General features: G+C 39.1%; 1 protein-coding gene across 1 annotated transcript in view; it reads left to right on the top strand.

Moving 5' to 3' along the window:
• LOC117922200 (ribulose bisphosphate carboxylase/oxygenase activase, chloroplastic-like) overlaps positions 1 to 27,492 on the top strand; it is a 42,494-nt gene extending 15,002 nt beyond the window's left edge. The window contains exons 9-12 of the mRNA XM_034840246.1: positions 3,230 to 3,336; positions 17,220 to 17,275; positions 26,659 to 26,751; positions 27,151 to 27,492. Of these exons, the coding sequence (XP_034696137.1) occupies positions 3,230 to 3,336; positions 17,220 to 17,275; positions 26,659 to 26,751; positions 27,151 to 27,258 (364 nt within the window). The 3' untranslated portion in view covers positions 27,259 to 27,492. The remainder of the gene's footprint in view (positions 1 to 3,229; positions 3,337 to 17,219; positions 17,276 to 26,658; positions 26,752 to 27,150) is intronic.
• The last annotated feature ends 447 nt before the right edge of the window (positions 27,493 to 27,939 follow it).

Below are 27,939 nucleotides of genomic sequence, written 5' to 3'. Positions count from 1 at the left end.
GTGTAAGCCCCAGAAAATGGAGTTTACAATGAGGGAGGGTGTTAGAGTGCATGATATACATTATGGGTCTAAATCCTATAAGCTTAAGCTTTTAGGAAAATTAGAAGTTCAACATGGTATCAAAGCTCTATACTCGTAAATCTATAAATCAAGAAATATATATATTTTTTTTAGCCTTCATTGTTGAGCTCAAATTTTAATGTCGGCCTTCATTGTTGATTAAAGGTTTATTTTGTCTGAATTGTGCCCCTGTTGCAACAGAAATTGCGTCGTTGCGAACGCAGAGATCCCGTCACTGCCTTTGCCTCATTGTTGTGAACACGGGTTTCCTTCATTATGGGTCTGATACTTGACTCTTTGATTTTTACATGAAAAATTAGGGCATTCTAGGTTTCTCTTCTTTAAACTTTTTTTTTTTTGATAGTTAAGTCTCTTCTTTAAAAGCCTTCTACCCTGAATTATCTTTTAAGCTAGATTTTCTGAAGTTCAAAGAGTCAAGTATGTGACTTATTGAAGAACCATCATGTTCCTTATCCTTTGAGTGATAAAAAAAGTGAAGTACCTTTTTGTATCATGCATGATAATGTTTAGGGTTGCTTTTCTGGGCAAAATGGTTGCTAAGCTTTATTGTTGATTGTACCCGAACCACATGGATTTATCTCTTAAAAGAAAATTCTGAAACTCATTTTATCTTTAAACAGTTTTTCCAAATGATCCAAATTCATTTCCATGCTAAGGTGCAAGTAGTAAGGTCAAAAAATGGAGGGGAGCACTTTAAACAAAAACTTTGGTCATACTTTCTTGAGAAAGGAATCGTTCATCAAATCACTTGTATTGATATTCCACAACAAATGAAGTTGCCAAGAGGAAGGAGAGGTACTTATTAGAGGTAGCTAGAGCCATAATGTTTGCTAGAAATTTTTTTGGGAGATGCGGTTCTTATAGTAGCCTATATTATCAATAGAATGCCCACAAAAATTTTATACTCCCAAACTCCTGCTGACACCTTGAGAGCCTCTGTTTCCTTCCTCCAAAAGTCTTTGTTTATTGCATTTGTCCACATTCCAAACAAAAGTGATCCAAACTTGATCCTAGAGTCAATTACATGTGTTTTTTTTAGGCTAATCTCCTACACAAAAAGGGTACAAGTGCTAATCCACCTAAAAGAGGAGATTTATTTCTATGAAATTTTTTGTAAAATCTGCCCTATTTCCAGAAAACTGAATTTCAGGGGGGCAAACTGATTTGGGTTCCTTATTTACCTATTTGGAGTGAAAAGAAAGATAACGGCAATGATGGAAATGCTACTAACAGCAATGACAGAAATGTTACTAATCATGCTGATTTTCAGGAAGAAGTGGAGAAGTTAGTTGAAGAACTTGAAACTAACCTTGGTAATATACTAGCAAGGGAAAATATGAATTCAAATCTGCTAGTGTACTCTAGGAGAGGATGAGAATCATTACCAGTCAAGACCCTATATCCCTCACCCATAGCCAATCATCATCTTGTGAATTAGGTGTGTTTAATCCTTCTTTTCCTTTTAATCATAGTAATACTGATCTAGGTATTCTTTTAGCCATTTGGAATGGTCTTAGAAGCTGTACTAGACACCCTTTGTCCAACTTCTTGTCCTATCATAGACTTGACCACCGACATAAGGTCTTTACCACACATCTGTCTGTGGATTCAGTTCCTATAAATATACAAGAAACTTTAAGTGATGCAAGGTGGATAAAGGCTATAGGTGAGGAGATGAATGGTTTGCATAAGAATGAGACATGGGATGCTGTTTTGCCATTGAACTTAAAAGAAAAAAATTCCATAGGATGGAAGTGGATATTTACCATTAAATACAAAGTTGATGATTCAATTGAAAGGTATAAAGCCAAATTGTTGGCTAAGGGATATACACAAACCTATGAAATTGATTGTCAAGAAACTTTGCTCTAGTGGCAAAGATGAATTCTGTTGGGTTACTCTTGTCCTTAAAGAAAGTATATACTTGATATGCTTGATGAGGGATGTAAACTGGTGGACACACCTATTGAACAAAACCATAACATAGGTGATGCCATTGAAAGAGCTCCAATTGATAAAGGGAGATATAAAGGGCTTGTCAGGCATTAATTAGTTTGCCCCATACAAGACTTGACATTACATATGCATTCATTATGATAAGTCAATTTACGCATTCTCCTTTGGAAAGTCATATGGATGTTGTGTTGTGAATCTTGAGGTATTTGAAGTCCACACCTGGGAAAGGATTATTTTTCTTAAAGAACAATCATCTTCAAGTTGAAGCTTATATAGATGCAGATTGAGTGGGTTTAATTATAGGCAGAAGATCCACTTCAATATGCGTTTGTGGGAGATAACCCAGTCAAATGGAGAAGCAAAAGACAACTAGTGGTTGCTCAGCCTAGTGTTGAGGTGGAGTTCAAGACATGACTCTGGTATATGTGAGCGTATGTGGTTGAATCCTACTAAAGGAAGTACAAGCAATGGTGGAAGAACCTGTAAGGTTGTATTGCAATAAGCATTGTGCACAATCTGGTGCAACATGATAGAATTAAGTTCTTGAAATCGATAAGCATTTCATTGAGAAGATGGATAGTGTACAGATCTTTATCCTTTCATCTCAACAATGTTGCGACTAGTTGACATCTTTACGAAGGGAGTTTCAAGTCCTACGCTCAACTCTATGGTAAGCAAGCTGGGAATGGATGATGCCATCAAACCAGTTTGAGGGGGCTTGTTGGAACATATTTTCCTAGCTGGCTCTCATTATTATTAGGATTGTTTCCTGATTTTAGGCAGTAAATTAGTTAATTGACTTTTGTCAGTTAGGAATGTTGTAATTGTTAGAGGATTCCTAGGTGTCAGTGAACCATTTTAATTAGTTCTTTCTATGTCATTATTATATTTTTTTTCTGTTTTAGTGTGGAGTTCAATTGAATATATTTTTTCTCTATCAAAAAATTAAAAGGATTTCTTATTCTCCAATAGTTATCCTATATATTGCATACTATTTGTTGCTTACGTACTTCTCAATGCCTCTTAATTGAGTTATTCTATTTTTCAATATTATATTCAATTTATTTCTTTGATGAGATCATATCATTTTTCACTTGTTTAAATTCTTACATTTCTTAATTTATTTCTGTAGTATTTTTGTGAAATCAATGGATGTCTGCTATTATTCTCTAAACTATTGTTTGTGAAACAGGCAGCCTACCCATGAAGATATCATAAATATTGTCCATAGGATGTATGAGAAAGATGGCATATCTAGGGATGCAGTTGTAAGAATTGTGGACACATTTCCTAATCAAGGTATCAGTCTGTTCTACATCGCCTTGTAGTTAATTTATTTTTTGTAACTTGTATGATATGTTTAGCTGCAGGAAAATTTGATAATTGCTTTGGATGTTATTTTGTTCTACCTTACCTTCAATTGAAATTTGTTTTACTAGCTTTCGTAGAATATGGTGAATATAATGTCATCATTTTTTTTGGTGCATAATGTCAATCATCTAAGTTTTGGTTTCCGGCAATAGTGTTATGTTGCTGAATTCCCTTCATTACTTATTTGCACTTTATGTAGCTTGTGTTGTGGTAGATTTTCTATGCTTGTCTGATTGCTTGTGGTGATATCATTGTGTAATATCATGTATAAGCTGGTAACAAAACAGACTCTTGCTGAAATCACAAGCCTACGAATGACTTGTGAAAGCTCTTGACATGGAAAGAGGTTTACTCTAATAATAAGGGTTTGTAAATTTGAATTTTCTTGATATTAGAGGCAAAGTTGGATGACCTTTTTTCTTTTTTGGTCTTAAATCTAAGTAGACCTTAATTTGATTGAAGTCTAAGTAGAACTTAATCTCATTAAGTATTAAGTTGTTTATATTTATTAATATTTAAAATGTTATTGATTGCTAAGTTGCTTGTTTTATTATCTTAATGTTGTTATGCTTTACCTAATCAATTTTTATCCTTACAAAAATAATTATTTGATTCTTCTTATTTTTATACAATTAAAATAAATATAATTGAAAACTAATAATTTTAACAAAGTAATTATTTTTTACTTCTATTTACTTTAGATAAAGATATTTGAAAATTAATAATTTTAAAAAAATAGTATTTTGATAATATATTGCCTAATTTACCAAAATACCAAAATTTATTACGTTATTATTTTATATAATTAAAATAAGATATTTAGAACCTAACAATTTGAAAACACTAGAAGTAAAAAAAATGCTATATATAGAGGTGGTCGATCATATGCAGAGGTGGTTGCAGAGGATGGAAGTAGGAGTGGAGTTCCATTATTAGCTGGAAAATGGGCCAGAGCCGTAATATGTGAATGCAAAGAAAAAGTCCAAGACTGGACTCATGAAGGCAAGGCCATTGCGAGGATGATGGGTGTGAAAGGTATGGTGTCTATAAATCCCATTTCCGCCTTCAAGGGGTGTTTCTTTGTGAGTACAGCAGGAAGAGCAATATGGTTCCAGGAGCAGGAGAGACTTTTAGTGAAAGGAAGGCCTGTTCTTCTAAGAAGATGGGCGCCAAGTGAAAATATGATTATTCCTGGAAAATTCAGACGGGGCTTGTTAGAGTTGAAAGGTCTTCCTTTTCATTTGTGGGAGGAAGACCAGCTGAAATTCATCTTGAAGAAGTGGGGGAGGGTGACGGAGGTAGCTAGGGAAACCGTGAAGCTGTTGGACTTGACGAAGGTGAAGCTGTGGGTGGAGATGCATCCTAATGTCGTGCTTCCAGCGTTGCTTGAGGTGGAAGACGGGGCCTGGAAACATACAGTGGCAGTTTCAGTCATCGGAGAAGAGGGTGAAGACGACACGGTCAAGTCCGAGACATCCCACTGCAAGTACGAGTGGTTGAAAGAAGGGGGTTGCGTCTCTCAGACGACAAAATTTGCAGAGGGGCTACGAGGTAGCATCAGGGGTAATGAGTGCTACAGTAGGGAGCTTCTTCACCGGGCACGCTATCGGTGCTCAAGTAAAAGCATGGCGGCCAAAAGGGAGAAAGGAAGGGAAGGGAGCAGATTGGGCTTAGTAGAAGAGAATTTTCTTGGGCCCATAGTGCCTGAGACTTCAATTAAAGCCCATCCAGCAAGGGCCCAAAGAGGGAGAAGGAGTCGTGGGCTGCAAGCTGGCCCAGACGCCCCTCAAGCCCATGACGCAGCGGCATCATCTTCTTCTCTCCAGCGAGTGGGCTCCTTTGCACAAGCGACCACGCAGCTATGTTCAGGCGATGAGAGGGCCGACGTCGAGGTAATACTTGGAGAGGATGGTCGGGCCGGTGAGTTACAGGCCCAGACGTTATCCAACCCTAGCCCACCTTCAGAAACAGAAGACGATTGTTACGGGCGTCGGACTGTGGGCTATAAGTCAATAGGCCCGTCGGGGTTGGGCCAATTTCTAGGAGGACCGAAGTCCTCTGGCATGAAAGGTAGGCCTCGAGAGGAAGAAAGCGCAGCGAGGAAGGGGAAAGCTCCACTAGTTCAGATGGAAGTCTTCACGCAAGGGGAAAAGACGACGGATTCAAGGAAGATGTGGTCCAAAACCTTCCTTCCAAGCGCGGCTCGCCGTCTTGGACAACGGAGTAGCAGCGAGCCTCTTCCCCTACGGAACGCAGCGCCTCGTCGCGAAGCTCGCAATCTGGGAGTGGACGGCGGGTTGGGATCTCAAGGTATCAGAGACAGTCCCATCTTCCGTTGTCTTCTGCCAAGGAAATGCAACAGCTGGTCAAAGGAAGAGAGCTCGACGTCAAGTGGAGAGATGGACCCGCGAAAATCCCAAATCGAAGACGACAAAGGAGGATTTACGGGCCGAGCGGGGTACGATCCTTGTGGTTCTTCAGTCACGGTATCACCTTCTATTCCAAGAACCAGAGGTAAGGAAATCATTTTGGGGGAAAATTGTGAAATTCCGGGAGTGGAAAACTTGGAGGAAAGTCTGCCTTTTTCTTCTCAGCCACCCGAGCCTTATTCATCTTCTTTCTGTAATCTGGAAAAGACTCTACTGGGTCCCTCTGGTCCTCATCTCCCAAATTCAGAATTTTTTTCCCAGTCTCCTTCGGTAAATCAAGGTAAATTTAAAATTTTTCCTGAAATAGGTGATGTTGGCCCTTTAAATTTTGATGGCATCCCTGTCCATGTTGAGGAGGAGAATCAGAGAGCTGTTTTTGACCAGATGTCCGAGAGATCTACCCCTGGGAAGTCTTCTAACCTGATGTCAGGCAGTCCGGGGGTTAATGTGGCATCCCCACCGGAAGACTTTCTTATCGATGGCCTGTCCCCTAGGAAAATGGCTAAAGTGCGAGAGGTTCTATGCTCTCTGGACATTAAGGTGTACTCTAGGAGGAAGAATAGAGGCCCATAGGCGTTTGAATCCAGGTGGATTTGGTTTGGAGGGTTAGGGCCTGAGTGTTTTTCCATGAAAATTATCAGTTGGAATGTTAGGGGTTTGGGTTCGAGTATTAAGCGTAGGGTGATTAAAGATTTCCTTAGGTCAGAGAATCCGGATGTTGTGATGATTCAGGAAACAAAAAAGGAGAAGTGTGACAGAAGGCTAGTGGGCAGTGTCTGGACGGTCAGAAATAAGGATTGGGTTATTCTCCCAGCGTGTGGGGCATCAGGAGGGATTTTGTTCATTTGGGACTCAAAAAAGTTGTGCAAGGAGGAAGTGGTATTAGGCTCTTTCTCAATATCGGTCAAGTTGGCCTTGGAGGGCTATGGATCTCTTTGGATTTCTGCAGTTTATGGTCCAAATAGTCCCTCACTTAGGAAGGATTTTTGGGTGGAACTTCATGACATTTATGGTCTAACTTTTCCGTTGTGGTGTGTGGGCGGTGATTTTAATGTCATAAGGAGAAGTACAGAAAAATTGGGGGGCTCTAGACTAACTTCAAGCATGAGGGACTTTGATAGTTTTATTAGAGAATGTGAAATGCTAGATCCACCTCTTCGAAACACATCATTCACTTGGTCAAATATGCAAGAGTCTCCCGTGTGTAAGAGATTAGACCGTTTTCTTTACTCAAACGAGTGGGGGCAGCTCTTTCCCCAAGGCATTCAAGAAACCCTTATCAGAAGGACCTCGGATCATTGGCCAATTGCTTTGGATACCAACCCGTTCATGTGGGGCCCAACACCTTTTAGATTTGAGAACATGTGGTTGCAACATCCTAGTTTCAAGGAGAATTTTAGAATCTGGTGGAGGGGTTATCAAGGAAACGGATGGGAAGGCCACAAGTTCATGAGGAGATTACAATTTGTTAAAGCCAAATTGAAGGAATGGAATAATAATTCTTTTGGAGAGCTTAATGAAAAGAAAAAAAGTATCCTCAAGGATTTAGCTAACTTTGACGCCATTGAGCAGGATGGGGGTCTCACCTCTGAATTGTTAGATCAAAGAGCCTTAAGAAAAGGGGAGCTAAAGGAATTAATTTTGAGGGAGGAAATCCATTGGAGACAAAAAGCTAGGGTGAAATGGGTTAAGGAAGGGGATTGCAACTCTAAGTTTTTTCATAAAGTGGCTAATGGCAGGCGAAATAGGAAATATATCAAGACTTTGGAAAATGAAAGGGGCTTAGTGTTGAATAATGCCGAGAGAATCACAGAGGAGATCTTACTTTACTTTGAAAATCTCTACGCGAGTCCTATAGGAGAGTCTTGGAGTATTGAAGGATTAGATTGGTCCCCTATTTCGGAAGAGAGCGCGATAAGTTTGGATGCCCCTTTCACTGAAGAAGAGATTTCTAAAGCCATTTTTCAGATGGATAGGGACAAGGGTCCGGGGCCTGATGGCTTTACTATTGCAGTATTCCAAGACTGTTGGGATGTGATTAAGGAGGATTTAGTGAGAGTGTTTGCAGAATTTCATAGGAGCGGAGTTATCAATCAAAGCACTAATGCCTCTTTCATTGTTCTTTTGCCCAAAAAGAGTACGACAAAGAAAATCTCAGATTTTAGACCCATTAGTTTGATCACTAGTCTCTATAAGATAATAGCCAAAGTGCTCTCAGGGCGTCTTAGAGGGGTTTTACATGAAACCATCCATTCTACTCAAGGCGCTTTTGTTCAAGGGAGACAAATAATGGATGCGGTTCTCATAGCAAATGAGATAGTAGATGAGAGAAGACGATCAGGGGAGGAAGGTGTCGTCTTTAAAATTGACTTTGAAAAGGCTTACGAGCACGTAAAGTGGGATTTTTTAGATCAAGTGTTGGAGAAGAAGGGGTTCAGTCCTAAATGGAGAAAATGGATGAGTGGATGTTTGTCATCGGTATCTTATGCAGTATTGGTGAATGGTAGCGCTAAAGGTTGGGTTAAGGCATCGAGAGGATTAAGACAAGGCGACCCTTTATCCCCCTTTTTGTTTACTTTAGTAGCAGATGCATTGAGTAGGATGCTTTTGAGAGCAGAGGAGAGAAATATGTTGGAGGGTTTCAGGGTGGGTAGAAACAGAACTAGGGTTTCTCATTTGCAATTTGCCGATGACACCATCTTTTTTCTAACACTAGGGAGGAAGACTTGCAGACTCTCAAGAGTCTTTTGTTAGCATCTGGGCATATTTCTGGGCTTAAGGTCAATCTAGACAAGAGTAATATTTATGGTATCAATTTGGATCAAGCTCATATTTCAAGATTGGCTGAGACACTTGAATGCAAGGCTTCAGGCTGGCCTATACTCTATCTGAGTCTTCCTTTGGGAGGGAACCCCAAGGCAGGGGGATTTTGGGATCCTGTGATTGAGAGAATTTCAAGAAGATTAGATGGATGGCAAAAGGCATACCTATCATTCGGAGGGAGGATAACTCTCATCCAATCTTGCCTTACCCATATGCCCTGTTACTTTCTGTCTTTATTTAAGTTACCCGCTTCAGTCGCTGCAAAAATCGAGAGGTTGCAGAGGGATTTTTTATGGTCAGGGATTGGGGAAGGCAAAAAGGATCATTTAGTCTGGTGGGATGTCGTGTGTAAACCGAAGGAAATAGGGGGTTTGGGTTTTGGGAATATTTCTATGAGGAATCTCGCTCTTTTAGGGAAATGGCTGTGGAGGTACCCTAGAGAGGGTTCAGCTCTATGGCATCAGGTCATACTTAGCATTTATGGTTCACATTCCAATGGTTGGGATGCTAACACATTAGTCAGATGGTCACATCGCTGTCCTTGGAAGGCTATTACTCAAGTCTTTCAGGAGTTTTCCTCGTTTACTCGGTTTGTGGTAGGAAATGGGGAAAGAATTCGGTTTTGGGAAGATTTGTGGTGGGGGGACCAACCTTTGGGTTCTCAATATCCAAGTCTATTTAGAGTAGTCTTGGATAAAAACATACCTATTTCTTCAGTTCTCGGTCCTACTCGTCCTTTCTCTTGGAATTTAAATTTCCGTCGTAACCTGTCAGATTCTGAGATAGAGGACTTAGAAGGCCTCATGCGATCTCTCGATGGATTGCATTTATCTCCTTTGGTTCCAGATGCCAGATTTTGGCCCTTATCTTCTTCAAGGCTTTTTTCAATTAAATCTTTCTTTCTAGCTTTATCCCAATTTTCTGGATCTCCTCAGGTTTTTCCTTCTAAGTTCGTTTGGAATTCTCAAGTTCCTTTCAAAGTGCAGTCCTTCATCTGGTTAGTGGCACACAAGAAGGTGAATACTAATGACATGCTACAAGTGAGAAGACCCTACAAAGCCCTTAGTCCGGATATTTGTATTCTGTGCATGAAGCATGGGGAATCAGCTGATCATATTTTTCTTCATTGCTCCTTGACGATTGGGTTGTGGCACAGACTATTTCAGTTAGCTAAGATGGATTGGGTCCCCCCGAGGAGCATCCTTGACATGATGCACATCAAATTTAATGGATTTGGTTCGTCTAAGAGGGGGATAGCCTTGTGGCAAGCGGCAAGCACCGCTCTTATTCGGATTGTGTGGTGGGAAAGAAATGCGAGGATTTTTGAGGATAAAGCAAGGAATTCAGAGTATCTTTGGGACTCTATTGTTTTCCTTGCTTCTCTTTGGGCTTATTGTTCCAAGGTTTTTAAGGGGACCCCCCTTAATGTGATACAACTTGATTGGATAGCAGTGTGTACTCCTTAGGGAGAGGAATTTTTAGAGTGTTTGCTTGTGTTTCAGTGTATTTTTCTTTAGTTAGCTTTCTTTGGCAGGAGGATTCCTCATCCTTCTTTTGTACTTATTTTTATCTATCAATAAATATTTGTGTCGTTTCCAATAAAAAAAAAAAAAAAAAATGCTAAAATGGATTACAATTCCAAAAGTTTATAATGATTAATTTTGCAATTAGTTAGGAAATTAGCAATTGGGTACTAATCACAATTTCTAATCATGTTCAGCTGCTGACAAAATGTTGGAATTTTTCTAGGTTAACTTCATTGATTACTCACTTATTTGTATCTAGTGCATATTTTGATCTATAAATTTATGATAGAAGTGTATCTTCAATTGTTAGAATTAATTCATTACTTTTCGGAATTTTAATTTGGGAAATTAAGAATGTCAAATCCTAACTTTTTATTTTTCAAAATAAGTTGAAATTGTTGAGTTTAGTGGATATTTAGATGAATGTGAGTTTGCTTATGGAGTTCTGATTGGAGAACTTTTATTTGAAGTAATAATGTTTGATTTATTTTAGTTTTTCGGGCCATGTTGGGCTTTGTTATTGGAGGTAGCCTTAAAAGACTTTCTTTAGGCAAGGCCCAATTGGAAGTGGGTCCTGCTTGTCTTTTAAAAGGAGGGGAGAATTTCCACTCTCCTCCCAAAGAAGCACTCCATGATTGATGCCCTAGCTTCTCGTTAACCATGATGGTTTCTCCCTAAGGTCCCGATCCTTGTGTGTCATTTTCGACGGCTTTGGAGGCGAACTCAAAGCCATTAGCAGACGTTTGTCACAGGATGCTTCAAATGAGCCTCCCCATGGGTTTATATAGAGCCCAAGAAGCTTTTGGAGATTCCTACACATAGCCATTGGTGGGAAGAGTGTGGAAGGTTCTAGAGATGTCTAGAGATGTCTACACATCTCTACACTATGGTGGAAGGAATGAGAGGAGTCCAAGGCTTTCTAGAGAATTCTAGAGATCTCTTGTATATTCTTGTACATAGACTTGTACATAGAATTGTATAAGTTGTTCTAGAATATTCATGATTTGTAAGGAACCCTCCAAGGTTCCAGAAAGTTCCATTGGTGCCTATAAATAGGTGAAGGTCTCATTTGGCCAAGGCACCAAGCAAGTGAGTTCCAAAGCACTTGTAAACTTTCCTTTGAGTAATAAAAGCTTCCAAGTTGTGAGCATCTTAGTCTAGCAAGCTAAGCATTGGGAGTAAGGCTGACTTAGCAAGAACAAGGGTCTTGACTTGTCTAAGTGCCGCATGAGCTTAGGAAAAGACTAAGCCCGTGACACGTCGCTCTCTTAGAAGAAGTTCTTAGATTCCAAGGTACGGTTTCTTGGTCCTGTTCTTCTTGGGAGGAAGGGCCTTTTTCTTCTTCTACTTCTTTTTGGGTGCTGGATTCTCCTTTTTTGGGCAGGGAATGCAGAGGGACAACACTGATTCAGAAGTTTTGGGGAGGATCCTCCGAGCGGGATGAGGGTGTGCTGGAGGTAAGGGCCGAAACTGTAAAGGGGCCTCTCTCTATGGTTCTGCAAGATGGTTCAGAGGTGGTTTTCCCTGAGAAGGCTTCCTTTGGAGAGGATCTGCCATTTGATAAGGAGCTCTCTAATTTCAAAGATTTTAGTAGATTCTTGGGAATGCTAGTTAAGGGGTGTGAAGAAAAAAATTGTTTTGCTTCTGAAGAAGTTGAAGAGGACGGCTGGTGGGGGAACCCCTTGTAAAGGAAGGAAGAAGAAAGCGGTGTCTACATTACGCGTTGAAAGGTTAAGAGATTGGATTGCATGGTTAGCTATGGAGAGCTTGTACTTGCGAATAGAAGGAGCGGTAGGAACAATTGGGAACTGATTCCAATGGATTGATGAAGATCAAAATCCTCTCTTAGAATGTCAGAGGCCTTAACAATAGGGAGAAAAGGAGGATGATTAAGTTAGTGGTTAGATCCCAGAAGGTAGCTTTCGTTTGTTTTTTAGAAACAAAGGTGCAAGAGATGTCATTAAAGGTGGTGAAAAGCTTAGGTGCTGGAAGGTTTACGAACTGGGGTGCAATTAATGCTAAGGGTGCCTTAGGAGGCATTCTGATTTTTTGGTACAACAGGGTTCTGGATCTCTTCGAGCTAGAGCACGGTGGTTTCACCATCTCGGGTCATTTTAGGAATATGGAAGATGGTTTTGTTTGGGTGTTCATTGGTGTCCATGGACTAGTCTTTTCGAGGGAAAAAAAGGAGTTTTGGGAAGAATTGGGTGCAATTAAAGGCCTATGGGATGATCCCTGCTGCGTAGGGGGGGATTTCAACTCTATTAGATTTCCAGGGGAAGGAAGGAATGAGCTCAGTCTGACAACAGAGATGAGAAGGTTCTCTGAGGTCATTGAGGAGCTGAGTCTAAAGGATCTGTCCTCTTTTGGTGGTCAATTCACTTGGTATGGTGGTCTTAATTCTCAAGCAGCATCAAGGTTGGACCGCTTTCTAGTCTCCGACGAGTGGAAGGACCATTTTTTGGGTGTCTTTCAATATGCTCTCCCTAGAATCGTCTTTGATCATTGCCCCATTTCTCTGGAGGGTGGGAGGGTTAAAGGCAAGACTCCTTTCTGCTTTGAGAATATATGGCTTATGTCGGATAGGTTCAAAAAGCTAGTAAGAGAGTGGTGGACTGGGTACTCGGTTGTAGGGTCCAATAGCCATTGTCTTGCTTAGAAGTTGAAGGCTCTTAAAAGGGATCTAAGAAGATGGAATAAAGAAGTTTTTCGTAATGTCTCTGTTAGAAAATCAAAAGCCTTCTCTTGAATTCAATTATGGGATTCCAAGGAGAGTGTTAATCCCCTGTCTATTGAGGAAGCAAAGGCTCGAATGGGGGACTTAGAGGAATACAAGAATTGTGTTTTAATGGAAGAAACCTCTTGGAGACAAAAATCAAGGGAAACCTGGTTAAAGGAGGGAGATAAGAATACCGGGTTTTTTCATAAGATGGCCAATGCCTGGGTGAGAAGAAACTTTTTTTCAAAGGTGAAAATTAATGGGGTCACACTTATCGTCAAGGAAGATATCAAGTCTGGGGTGTGTAGGGCTTATTGGACTTTGTTATCGGAAAATGAGGATTAGAGACCGCAAATTAGGGATCTACAGTTTCGTGTTTTGGGGACATAAAGGTCTAGAAGTTTAGAGGTGCCTTTCTAAGAAGAAGAAGTATTCGAAGCCCTGTACAGCCTCTTCGGCGATAAAGTGTCTAGTCCAGATGGCTTCACTATGGCATTTTGGCAATTTTCCTGGGAATTTACCAAAGACGAGATTATGGCCTTTTTTGGTGACTTATTCCGCCTTGACGCTTTTCAGAGGAGTCTAAACTCCACCTTTCTCATTTTGATCCCCAAAAAAGGAGGGTGCGGAAGAGGTGAAAGATTTCAGACTGATTAGTTTGGTTGGGAGCCTTTACAAGTTGCTTGCCAAAGTCTTGGAAAATAGGCTGAAACTAGTTGTGGGGGAGGTGGTTTCAGAGTTCCAGTATGCCTTCATTCAGGATAGGCAGATTATGGATGTTGCGCTTATTGCAAATGAGGCTATAGACTCCAAGTTGAAGGATAATTTCTTTGGTCTCCTTTTGAAATTAGACATTGAGAAGGCGTTTGATCATGTTAATTGGGATTGCCTTATGTCAGTTATGTCCAAGATGGGGTTTGGGTAGAGGTGGATTAATCTCCATAGCTAATTTTTCAGTTTTAATTAATGGAACCCCTTCAGGATTTTTTTGCAACACTAGGGGTTTGAGACAAGGCAACCTGTTATCTCCTTATCTCTTCATATTAGTCATGGAGGCTCTCAGCCAGCTACTGTTCAGAGCCAGAAGTGGGGGTTTAATTGAGGGGTTTAAGGTGGGAAGTAGTTGTGGAGTAGGAAGGGATATGCTCAATTTTCTGTTCGTTGACGACACACTTTTATTTTGCGAGGCCAATAGTGAGTAGCTGAGGTACTTGAGTTGGGTGTTCTTATGGTTCGAGGCAATTTCTGGTTTAAAAGTGAACAGGGATAAAAGTGAGGCTATCCTTGTAGGAAGTATTAATTCTTTGGAGAATATTGTTTCGGTGATGGGGTGTAGAGTTGGGAAGCTTCCTACTTCTTATTTGGGTCTTCCTTTGGGTTCCCCTTTCAAATCATCAAGGGTATGAGACGTAGTGGAAGAGAGATTCAGAAAACGTTTGTCCTTGTGGAAGAGGCAACATCTCTCTAAGGAGGGGAGACTTACCTTGATAAAGAACACTCTTTCAAGTCTCCCAATTTACTTTTTATCTCTCTTTTTCATTCCGCGGAAGGTGCGTACAAGACTTGAAAAGATTCAAAGAGACTTCTTATGGGGCGGTGGTGCCTTGGTGAAAAAACCGCACTTGGTGAATTGGAGTTCAATTTGTGCTGATATGAGGTAGGGAGGCTTAGGTATTCGCAACCTTGTAAACAAAGCCTTACTTGGGAAGTGGAGTTGGAGATTTGCTGTAGTGAGGCATTCTTTGTGGAAACAAGTCATCATAGATAAATTTGGGGTAGAGGAAGGAGGTTGGTGTTCAAGAGAAGTGAGGGGAGCCTATGGTGTGGGAGTGTGGAAAGTTATTAGAAAAGATTGGGAAAGTATTCGCTCTAGATCCCGCTTTGTTGTAGGAAATGGGAGGAAGGTCAGATTTTGGAAGGATTTGTGGTGTGAGGACCAAACGTTGAAAGATGCTTTCCTTAATTTGTTTTGGTTGGCGGTCAACAAGGATGAGTGGGTGTTTGATGCTTGGGAGGAGGGCGGGGAGGTGGGCAGCTGGAATCCTCTGTTTTCAAGACACTTTAATGATTGGGAAATGAAAGAGGAGGAGGGCTTATTCTGGAAACTGCATCCTTTGGTTTTGAATAGAGATGTGGAGGATGTCTTGAGTTGGAAGAATAGCAAGAACGACTCATTTTTTGTTAGATCACTCTACCGCTCCTTCACAAGAGCTTCTAGTAAACCCTTTTCCTTGGAGTATTATGTGGAGGTCCTGGGCTCCGATGAGGGTAAGCTTTTTTGCTTGGGAAGCATCTTGGAATAGAATCTTGACCATTGACTAACTCAAAAGATGGGGCTAGAATATGCCGAATAGGTGTTACTTGTGTAAAATGGAAGAGGAAACCAGTGACCACTTGATCCTATTTTGCAAGAAGGCTACAATGCTATGAAGCTTGCTTTTCTCCCTTTTTGGTGTGTAGTGGGTCCTGCACTCCTCAATCAAAAGGAATTTGGTTGGTTGACATGGTGCTTTTGTGAGTAAGAGAAAGGAAAAGGCTTGGAGGGCTGCCCCCCCTTTGTTTAATGTGGACCTTATGGAAGGAAAGAAATGAAAAAGTGTTCAATGACACAGAACGGTTCGACCAAGCTTTAAAACTTTCTTTTTTGTACACTTTTATGAATTGGGGTAGGGTGTGTTTAGAGGATCATTCTTTGTCCATGATTGATTTTATAGAGTGGCTTTTGTTTGGTTAGGAGAAAGGTTTTCGTCTTTCTTTTTGCCTAGCTTCTTAGGCGTTGTTTGTATGCTTCGTGTGTACTTTTTTTGCCGCTTCTAGGCATTACTAATACAATCTTTTATTTACCTATCAAAAAAAAAAAAAAAAAAAAGAAAAAAGAAAAAAAGAAAAGAAAAAAAAGAGTTTCAATTTTGAAAAAAATATAGTAAACTCTTTTTATCTAACTTTATGATTTTAGTGTTACTATTTTCATTTTTGAATGAAGAATCTAAAAAAATTTACCAAATTTAATTTTATTGAGAAATGGATGAGTTATTAGTCAAACATAGTGACTGCATGTGGTTAAGTATCTGTTTGATTTTTAAAATTTGTGGATTCATTTTAGACTCGTTTCCTATCCAAATCAATTGGTCCTTATGTTGTTGTTTTCTTTTTAGTAAGAATTCTTCAAAAAATTTTAAATCTACTTTTTCTTAAGAAATAAGACAGAAAATGGTTAAAAATAGAACTTATATCAATTATATTCAATTTTCTTGATGAAAATTTTGCTAATTTGTAGTAAATTCATTTCTCAATCAAATTGCATGAAATTTAGGTACTTTGATTTCTTTTTAAGTTACAAATAATAGAAATTTTCAAAAGTGAATTTGGTTTCAAAAGTTGATCGAGAAATTAGCTTTGAGTTTTGTCTAAGTTAAAAGTTGGAAAGAAAAAAGAAAAAAGAAAAAAAGGAACTCCTTCCATTAAGAGAATGGTAAAAAAAATTTAAAATTTTTCATTAAAACAATGTTGTTTTAAATTTAGGATCATCCTATACATCTGCACGGTATGCTTATTTAATCCCTTTGGTGGTTCATCAAGCACACGTACCATTTAAACAAGGTATTTTCAATCTTTTTAAACTTCAAAGATTTGAACAAGACTAGCAAAGATTTGGCCAAATTAAAGGCTTTATGGAATATAGCCCTTGGATTGCAATCAATATATATGTATATTTTAAATTTTAAATTTTAAATTTTTTTGTAAATGATATAGAAACATAGATTGGACCTATTTATTAATTAATACAAAACTGAATTTGTTTTGAGTTTTGTTATTTGATTTGAGACATGGATACAGAGTTACATCGCCCTTCAATCTATCACCAGTGTAGTAAAACTCTATTAACATGTGGATGTATCCATTCCTGTGGCTGATACATGGGAATACGTGTAGATTTATGTATTTTTCTCAAGAGGAAGCTACACAAAAACGGAAAGGTATAAAGGAAGAATGGCTTCTGTGAATAGTTGAATTTTCTAAACATCAAAATGTTCATCAACACATCAACTATCCATCAATATCTTATTGATTGTTTTTTAGTCTATTTTTCAGTATATTCAGAAATAGTTTCTAAAATTAGCATGATATTATTATTGTTATTGATTTTCTTGTTATCATTGTACTTTGAGTTTTATATTTGCCATTTAGAACTTCTGTTGGTACTCAAATATGCCTATATTCTTCATTTTCACGTGTTATGATTGATTTGCATTCCATTGACTTAACACTGATTGGAAGTGTACTGAAGAATTATGAGCTTTCCATTTTGGGCAGCTTTGGATTTTTATGGAGCTCTTAGGTCCCGAACATATGATCGGTCAATCTCCAAGGTAAATGACATTTTGACTTGAAACATGGAAATTCTTTGCCACATTTTCCAGGAAATTATTTCTCATGGACCAGGATTTTTCAGTTTTTTATCACCTATTTACCATCATATTGTATTTGTGATAGTGTTATTAGCTATTTGCCATGTAAATCATGGCATTATAATTTTCTTCTTCTATTTCTCTTCATAATTCCAATATTATTTGCAAGAATAATTTAATTTTTTGGTAATTCATTTTTAGGCTAGAATAATTTAATGCTGGTTGTATGTGATATTCTTTTCTTGTTTCTGGACCCTTGACTCATTAATAAGTTTTTGGCATATTAGATGCTTAATAGTGTTAGAAGTTAACCAAATGTCTTTGGAGGTTCCTAGTGGTGGATTGGACCATTTTAGTGCTCATAATTAGAATCTCTATATACTATGAACATGAAGTTAGAAGGCACAGATTGATCAAACAATGGAAGTATTAATAGACAGATAGGTTAGATATCTCTTTTAATGAATTACCTGATTTTTGTGGAGATCTTCTACTGGAACTAGTGGAAGCTGTCTTGCTTGGAAACAATAATCCATTTTGTTAATTGAGTAAAGATGAGCTCTTCTATCGATAGATAAAAGAACCCAGCCCTAATGACTATTATGGAAGGTGGGATGTCAAAACTCAATTACTATGTCTTAGTTGCTTAAATCGATCAATGGCATCTGTTCTTGTGGATTGTTAAGGACATTTAGGATGTCCTTGCTCATAAATACTTGTGAGGTGGAAATGCTGCTTGGTTTTTCAGCAGAAGGAAGACACTCTTGAGAGAACACAGATGATTTAGGTAACAAATCTCTGGCAGTAGCTGATGGAAATCTTCGAGATGCCCCTACAGTCTCTAAAAGTGACACTTTCTCATGACGACTGGATATTGGATGCCAGTTGTTGTACTTTTGTATACACTAAGAAACAATACTTGAATGTGTTGCAAGAAAAGAGGCTAGGCATGCTGCTCAATTGGCAGGCATTCTTGCTCGAGAATGGGTGCGATAGAGTTAGTCCTGGGCTTACCTGATACACAGTTTATCACAGACAAATTGTGTATCCATGGTTTTCCATGGTTCTCCAAAGCTGGGCTAGTGGGTTTTAGAGTTGTCCTGAAAAAAGGAATTTACAAGAAGAGGGGGCAGTTATATCACCTTAGGTAGCTTTATTTCAATACTTTATCTGTGGATGAGGTTATATAAGTTGAAGAGAGAAGAATGAGGTGGCTTAAATCATTGGGTTGGGAGTACAATAAGCGTATTCCCAATACCTCGTGAGTGATGTGATTCCTGCTCCAGGGAAGGGACAATTATGGTCTCTCTCCAGAGTTAAGTAGCTATGTATATGCTTTGGCTAATTGTTTTCCAGAATCGGCAGCATCAGGGTCATGATGACTTTGGTCGTGCTAAGCAGACATTTCTTTTTTCAAGGCCAGGAGTTCTAATGTATGTTGATAGTACTGTAAAACAGGTAGTAGATTCAGAATTATGCCACAACTTCAACTGAACCATCACTTGCAAATGTGCTGGGGAGGATAAGTACAGGGTGATCAAGGACACAAAGGCCACAATTCTTGTTAACCATACTGATTTTCTGCTTTGTCTCCAAGTCCTAGAATACACGATGAAGGAAAAAATTGATGTTACTCATAACCCTGCTAGTAGACAGAACAGTATTATCCTGCTAGTAGACACAACAGTATTTGTAAATTTGGAATGTGAACAAACACATATGCACCCATGAACATGTGTCTTACTTGTTTATGTTTCATCTTGATGGAGTCAAACATTACAACCAGAAGCATGTCTCCTGTTCATACCCATTTTATTTTTTTGCCTGCATATTTTTCAAAATCGTCTCCTATAAATACTACCATTATGAGGTATGTATCAGACATAGTCGTCAGGCATATAGTGGCTGTTGGCCCAACAAATTAGCCAGTTGGGTGTTGCGTAGGAATGTTTGAATACGAACCTGTGCTCTTTCTGAATTGAGCAAAGTTTTGTGTGGTGCAGGAAGTGTGTGAAGACACGTTTGAGGTTAACTTGTTTCCATGTTGATTGAAGTTTTGTTGTGAGTTGATTACAGGTTGTTTATGGTATCCATGTTACCGCTATCTGCTGATCTACAAGGCTAGAACCACTATATCAATCCTCTAATCCCATTTTAGACTCTTCATTTTATATTTTTATATGCTTATCACATTTCTTACACAACACTTACAAATACAACGTGCCCAATACTTCTTCCTAGAGAGAAAATACAAATTTGCAAACTATTCAAAGAGATACATAACCTCCTTCTAACCTCTTAAAATCAAATTTCTATTTTCTACTATTTTTCAGTGAAATAATATTATTTAATATTTTTGGTTCTACCAGCTAATAATAGACAATTGGACTATTCACCCACTTACCTAGTATTAAGAAATCTGTGTATTGAAAAGCAAGAAATGGGAGAATATCACTTACTGGCTTATAAATAACCTTACAAAGATAACTCAAATAGAACTGAAAGTAACCCACGTTTGACAATCCTAGAAACGTGGTCTATCACTAAAGAATAGATCAAACTAAATAGCACGTCCCTTATCAATGGGGAATACAAACAAATCAGTAACAAACCACTTAAAAAATACTTTAACATCCTCCCTTAAACTGAATGCTTTAGCAATCAGTTTACTCCAGGATCCAAACAAACACCCAACAAATCACGTATTTTCAAGAATGCATCAAGCTTTAAAGGTTTAGTCATTATATGAGCAACTTGCTTCTGTGTATGACAATGAACCATCTCTACAATTCCATCTTTTGTGAGCTCACGAAGGAAAATGAAAACAAACATCAATGTGCTTGCAGCGACCATGCATCACTAGATTCTTAGAAAGCTTGATCGCTGAACTGTTATCACAATAGACTGTTGTGGAATCATGTTGAGCATAGCTGAGACCTTCAAATATCCTTCTTAACCATATTGCTTGACAAGCATATGAAGTTGCAGCAATAAACTCAACTTCAGTAGTGGACAAGGAGACTACAGGTTGTTTCTTCGAGGACCAAGACACTGCTCCTAAGCTCAACGTAAACACATAACCTGAAGTGCTTTTCCTATCGTCTAAATCCCCAGCATAATCACTATCTATGTAGGCAATCAGTTCCTCACTTCCTTCTAGAACACACCAAAATCAATGGTACCTTTCAAGTACCTTAGTATCCTCTTTGCTGCTTGCAAATGAAGTTCGGAGGATAGTCCATGAATCTGCTGATGAGACTCACCACAAACATAACATCCGGTCGAGTGGCAGTCAAATACATAAGACTTCCCACAATCTTCTTATAGAAAGTACTGTCAATCCTCACTCCATCTCCATTTTTCGTAACCTTGAATCCAGGAACCATAGGGTTGTTGATTCGTTCCCAATTGGTGTCTCAGCTGATTTATGTCCAGCTGGTGCTCTTTTGATTGAGAGAGTAATCAACAAAATTTATAACCTATATCACCATGCATTAGGATAGCTTTAGCTAATATAGCATAGTGACTCTAGGATCGTTCACTGGGAAGGGTTTTCAACTCACAACTGATACCAATTCAAAGTTGAATTGGTGCTTTTTCATTTCAAGGTTAGCTTAAGAAATAAAACACAAACTTTGTTTAAATGAGGTTTTGTTTAAAGCTAACTAAAAAGAAAGTAATGGAAATTACTTTTGAAGAAAAACATTCCTTGGAGGTTTGGGTTCACAGGGGAGGTTCCTTATGCAAAAACAGAGCTCCGGTCATTTGGTTCATTTCCTTGCATTAGAGAATTAACATATAGTCGATTCTCTAACCGGTGTTGTACAGATGTATCCTTTAAATGGATTTCAGCTCTAAATCCCTCTCACTGATGCAACTTGCAATGGCTCGTGCCTCTCACCTAGCATTTGCCATTCAAGGTGATCTTTAACTTTGGACTTCCCTTCCCAAGCTTGCAAGAGATAACTAATGGATGTCTCCTTGGAGTCCAAAAGCTTACCAAGTGTTGGCAATTCTAGAAAATCCTACCTTCAAGTTACTTCCCAAAAGCTCGCAAGAGGAAAACTAGTGCATCTCCATGGACGGAGATCACTTGCCTTACCAAGTGTTGGCTCAAGTGAATTGAAGGTGTTTTAAGTTAACTAAAAACATAGAAATCATTAAAGGATCACACTTTCTCTTCTTTAATGGCTGAAACCACAAAGCTACTAATTCTTGCACTTGAAACCTTTCCCGACAACCTTAACTCCAAGGAACTAAAAGTCTAGCCACTCATTCTCTGAGGAAACTTCCTCAGAGCTTGTTTGGCTAGAAAGAAAACTAACGAGAAAACAAATATATCAAGGAAAAACATAGCAAGTGCTCTGTAAAATATATATCTTCCTTTCGCTGATTACATAATAATCATTTGTAAAGAAAATTACAAACTATATATATGAGGTTATTCACCCTTTTGTTCTTACTTAAAGACTAAAGAATCCTATGATAGGTGGGTTACAAGGAGACTTTGGGGATTTAGACAACAAATATCTAAAGCAAAATATCTCAAGATGTCGGTCGGAAATATCAGGAAGCTTCAGGAGAACACCGCGACACTGTATACTGAGAGAAAAACTCTCCGGGTAAGCGCTATTTGAGGATCCGGATCTGTCTGACCGGAGAAGTTGAAACGTCCTCCTCTCCCATCCGGCTGTGGGATATCCGGATGTGAAATATTCGCTCAGAGGATCCAGACATGTCTGACCGGGGAAGTTGAAACGTCCTCCTCTCCCATCCGGATGTGAGATATCCGGAGAAGGTGGAATGTCGGCCAGACAGAATTCTTCCCCCGGGTGGAATGAGCTATGTCGCAAGGGGGACCGTCTGCGTGTGCAAGGTGTAGGGACCCCTCTCCCGGATGACACGGAGTGCGCATGGCTATCCGGATCAACTCCATCCGGATTCCCCAAGAGGACATGTGACGCGCTCCCCTATCCGGACTCCCTCAGGGAGAAGCACACGGCACTCGTGAACATCACACCCGGACAATAGCATATCCTATCCGGATATGTTGTCCGGATCATTGACTAAAGTGAGCAAGCCTTGCTACGTCATTCCGACAGTCTGCCACAGCCCATGTTCCGCCGCCATCTGATGGTGTGTCCGGACGCCCTGTCCGGACATCTTTTGCTCCTTGCATTCCGGATTTGCTTATGGAAAAGGACTTCAAAGCTTCGGTTCTTCATGTTTCTGAGCTTTCCATTGCTTTGCCATGGATTCCAAAGAACTCTCCTCAATCTCTGATTGCTTTGGTGATCAAAAAGCTATCAAAACACCAAAACTTAACACAATTTGATTAGAATTGATTGCAAGGGTCCTTAATATGTTAATTGGGTTAAAAGGTGATAACTACTACTCAAAAGTGTTTATAAGAGTTAATTACAAGCTATGAAATAACACTTTTTGAGTAGTAATCAGTTGTGAACTGGATTGCACTTGTCCATGTTGAGCCTTTCCATCACCTCCTGTGTGTATTTCTTCTGACTAATAAAGATGCCATTTGATCTTTGCATCACCTCAATGCCAAGAAAGTATCTCATTTTTCCAAGATCACTCATATCAAACTCAAGCATCATGGATTTCTTAAACTCAGCGAACATACTTTCATCATTCCCAGTAAATATAAGATCATCCACATAGAGACACACGATCAAGATCTTTCCTCCTTTTCCAGTCTTGATGAACAAAGTATGTTCATAGTGGCATTTCTCAAATCCTTCCTTCATAAAATAGGACTCTATACGACTATACCAAGCTTGCGGAGCTTGTTTAAGTCCATACAAAGCCTTCTTCAGTCTGTACACCTGCTGCTCATTGCCCTTCTGTTCATAGCCAGGAGGCTGTTTGACAAAGACTTCTTTACTTAGTTCACCATGGAAGAAGGCTGACTTTACGTCTAACTGGTGGATTGTCCACTCCTTTAGAGCTGCAAGAGAAATCACCACTCGAATTGTATCTAACCGAGCTACAGGTGAAAAAACCTCAGTATAACCACCCCATATTCTTGATTGTAACCCTTTGCTACCAACTGTGCTTTGTACTTATCCACTTCTCCATTCTCATTGAGCTTTGTCTTGTAAACCCATTTTACCCCAACCTTCTTTGCTTCAGCAGGTAAGTCTGTCAACTCCCATGTATCATTCCTCTCTATGGCTTCTATCTCTGCATCCATTGCTTTTCTCCATTTCATACTTTCCACAGCATTGCCAAATGAGACTGGATCACTGGCTGCAAACAAAGCTTGATATGCATTGTCTTCTTCCTCAGATAGACCTTCTCCACTTTTGTAATCTCTCATCCAAGGTGGTGGCCTTTTGATTCTTCCTTCATTAGGATTAAGTGGATTTTCTTCATTTGACTCATCTGAATCATTACCCTCCATGTTTTCCATTGTATTGTCGTGGTGATCAGCTTCGATGTTTCCTTTATCGGGTATCAACTAGGACTACTTCTTTGTCACTTTCTCCCCAGTCTAGATCAGCTATAATGGCTTCTTCATGACTCTTGTTCCAATCCCAACTGTTTTCTTCTTCAAACTTCACATCTCTGCTTACTATTATCTTCTGAGAGACTAGATCATACAATCTATATGCCTTCAAATCCTCACTAACTCCGAGTAGAACACATCTCACACTCTTGTCATCAAGCTTAGTCCTCTTACTATCAGGAATATGGACAAGTGATATGCAACCAAACACCCTGAAGTGATCAACTCATGGTTTAGATCCGCTCCAAGCTTCTTCTGGAGTCATGTCTTTTACTACCAGAGTTGGACTTCTATTCAGAACATAGGCAGTCCAGTTGACTGCTTTAGGCCAGAAAGTTTTTGGAAATTTTCTTCCTGAAAGCATGCTTCGCACCATATTCATAATAGTTCAGTTCTCTCTCTCTGCAACACCATTCTGTTGTGGAGTATATGCAGTTGTCAGTTGTCTACGTATGCCATTTTCCTTACAAAAATCTGTGAAGTTGTGTGATGTGAATACTCCTCCACGATCAGTGCAAAGGCATCTTTTATATGAACCAGTTTCTTTCTCAACACGACTCTTATAATTCTTGAAAGTGATGAAAGCTTCCAACTTCTCTACCAAGAAATAAACCCAAGTTTTGCGGCTAAAAATCATCAATGAAAGTGATCAGGTACCTTTTCTTGCTATTTGAAGTGGGATTGATTGGTCCACAAATGTTGGCATGCACCAGTTGAAGAATCTAAGAAGCCCTCCATGTGCTCTCTTTTGGAAATGGATCTCTTCGTTGTTTTCCTACCAAGCAGTCTTCACACACCTTCGAAGGAGCTTGAAATCGTGGCAGTCCATTCATCATTCTTTTCAGCTGAAGAGTTTTCAAGCCATTGAAGCTTAAATGTCCATATCTAAAGTGCCAAAGCCGAGCTTGATCCTCTCTAAGAGAAGAAAAGCGGATTTCTTCCTTTAGCAGTTTTTGAGCAGGCAAGATAAACATTCTATTTGAGGACATTGCAGTCTCCATGATTAATCCTCTCTGGATGATAAATCTTACATTTCCCATGTTGTATGAGAATTGCAAGCCCCTTCTCTTGTAGCTATCCCACACTTGTCGTAAAACACCTCAGTGATGACCTGCACAATTCCATTCACAAGCATTTGTATATTTCCTTTTCCTATCGCAGCCATGATTGAATTATCTCCCAACTTTACAGAAGTGCTGAAACTCTCATCAAGCCTAGAGAAAAGCTCCTTCTTGCCACACATATGGTTGCTGCAACCTGAGTCAAGAAACCATAACTCCTCTTTACTAGCTTCCTTGACATCCACATGTGCCATTAACAACATTTCTCCACTAGCTTTTGCATAGTGTGCCTTTGTCTCTGTCTCCTTGTTTGAACATTGATATTGAAAATGTCCAAGCTTATGACAATTGTAGCACTCAATGGTAGACTTGTCAAAGCTTTGTCTGCCTCTACCTCTTCCTCTTCCTCTAAATCCACCACAACCTCGTCCTCTTCCTCTTGATTGATCTTCATAAGTAACCTTCAATGCTTGTTCTTCCACAAAATGGCCATGCATGCCTTGTTCATGCACCAGAAGACTGCTTTGTAGGACATCAATGGATAAGGTGTCTAGATCATTAGACTCCTCAATAGAGCACACAACATAGTCGAATTTAGGAGTCATAGATCTCAGAATCTTTTCAATGACCACAACATCCTCCATCTTCTCACCATGAACCCTCATCTTGTTGGCTATAGAAAGGGTTCAAGCAAAGTACTCATTCACAGATTCCCCTACCTTCATGTTGAGCACCTCAAATTCCTTTCGAAGAGCTTGTTGTTGTGCACGTTGCACCCGTGTCGTCCCCTGGTACTTCTGCTTCAAAGAGTCCCAAATGCTCTTTGCTGTATCCTTGTTCAGAATGGTCTCCAGGACTGATCGATCAATGGCTTGGAAGAGATAACTATTAGCCTTCAAATCCTTCAGTTTTGCATCTTCAATCACCTTCTTTTGTCCTTCAGTGAGTTCTGCCCCTGCTTCTGCTGTAGGGATCCCTTGTTCTATCAAGCTCCTTCTCCATGAGCATACACCAGTGATCATAGTGTCCATCAAGCTTTGGAATTGCTGGTTGCACAAAGTTACTTTTAGTTGCCATCCTTACTGCTACACGCTTAGAAGACTGCTTCTTCTCAAGTTTTGATCAGGCCTAGTGATGTGGCTCTGATACCAAATGTTAAGAAATCTGTGTATTAAAAAGTAAGAAATGGGAGAATATCTTATTGATTGAATAAATAACTTACTGGCTTATAAATAGCCTTACAAAGATAACTCAAACAGAACTGAAAGTAACCCACGTTTAACAATCCTAGAAACATGGTCTATGACTAAAGAATAGATCAAACTAAACAACACGTCCCTTATCAATAGGGAATACCAACAAATCAGTAACAAACTACTTAAAACAAACAGGGGATATCTTGCTATGCCTGGGAACTCAAAATCTGTTAGCATTTTATGAAGCAGTAACTCAGGTTTGGTACAGTTGCCTTCTAGTAAAGTGCCTTTTTTTTTTCCTGAGAAAATGCATGAAATAAGAGATTTTAATTCAGATTCCAGTTCATATAAGTTCTGCAAATGCATCAGGACTGATCTGCATTGAGAGAAAAAAATTTGAAGTCTCAAATCTCTTTGCTGTAGAGTGTTGCTGTGAACTAAACACACTATAACAACTTCAATTGAAAAGAGCTTTTAGGTAGTCAAAATGCTGCAACAGATGGACTTAAATTAGCATTTGTTACTTATACACATCTGTTATCTAACTCTTTGTTATGGCAGTGGGTGGATGATATTGGAGGTCTTGAAAATCTCGGAAACAAACTCCTCAGGAGAAGGAAGGATGAAGAACTTCCTGTGTTTGTTCCACCGAAGGTTAGTATTTTTCAATCCTTTTTAAACAAACAATGAGTTTTTTTTTTTTTGTGCTGTTGCACTCAGATGTCAGTGAAAAATAGTGCATCTGTAGAATCAAATCAAACTAGAAAAAAATACTTACAGCTATCATTAGTGGACAAGTTTTTACTTGTTCCAAAAATAGAAATCTTCTTACCAATGAGCATTTGGAATAGCATTATGTTTTCTTAAGAAGAAGACTGCCATCGAAGATGAAGACCTTTGGATCAGCACCACGATGGGATTAGTTTCATTTCCGAATGGATGAACTCTTTAAAACATTTAGCACTATACATTCTCTTTTCTTGAATTTCAAACTGCATATAACTAATCTGCTAATTTTTAGACTGACAGCAGTTGTTGCATTTGGTTGAACAGCAAACTATTGATGCTTTACTTGAGTCTGGCTACTCTCTCATCAAAGAACAGCAGTTGATAATGGAGACCAAACTTTCAAAAGAATACATGAAGAACATTGATGACTAGGAAAAATAGGATGCAGCTTTGGAAAGTGTTATTAGGTGAGTTTAATATTTTCAATTTGTAGTTTATGCATAAAAATTATCGGCCATTGGATGATGTCGCCACTCTAAAATGGTCTGATGAAAATAGTTCATGAACAAGGAACCTGATCTGTATGTATAGAAATGTTAAATGTAAGCTTCCTCCTGTTTTTTGCTCACAGAAAAAAAAAAAAAAAAAGGTTGGCATTTTGTTGAAGTGCTTGAAGGCTCCCCCATTTTTGTTAGGCCCTTTCTTTGTGTTAGACAACCAATTTTTCTGAAAGCTTTAAACCTATAGAATTTAGCTCTACAATTGATATCATACTCTCCAACACCCTCATGTGCAGCCCCATACCCTCGCATAGAGAAATGCATGGGCTCAGCTCTTTTGGGTTTCCACATTGACTCAACAAATTGAGGAAACAAATATTCGATGAGGTTCAAATATATGATGTCCTGCCAAACAAAGCTCAGACATTATGTTGATAACCAATTTTCTTAAATGTTTAAGCTTGTAGGATGCACAAGGCCTCTCATCCTCTCCAACTCTTTGGATTGTGTTGCTTAAGTGTTGCAAACAGGTCAAGCATATTCCCTTCTTTTTCTCTAAACATGGCCTACAAGGGCAAGCGAGTAAGGTTGAATGAGACCTTTGAGTTTTCAT

Source organism: Vitis riparia, chromosome 9, assembly GCF_004353265.1.
Source record: "Vitis riparia cultivar Riparia Gloire de Montpellier isolate 1030 chromosome 9, EGFV_Vit.rip_1.0, whole genome shotgun sequence".
Classification (NCBI taxonomy): domain Eukaryota; kingdom Viridiplantae; phylum Streptophyta; class Magnoliopsida; order Vitales; family Vitaceae; genus Vitis; species Vitis riparia.
This window is presented reverse-complemented; position numbering and strand designations above follow the sequence as displayed.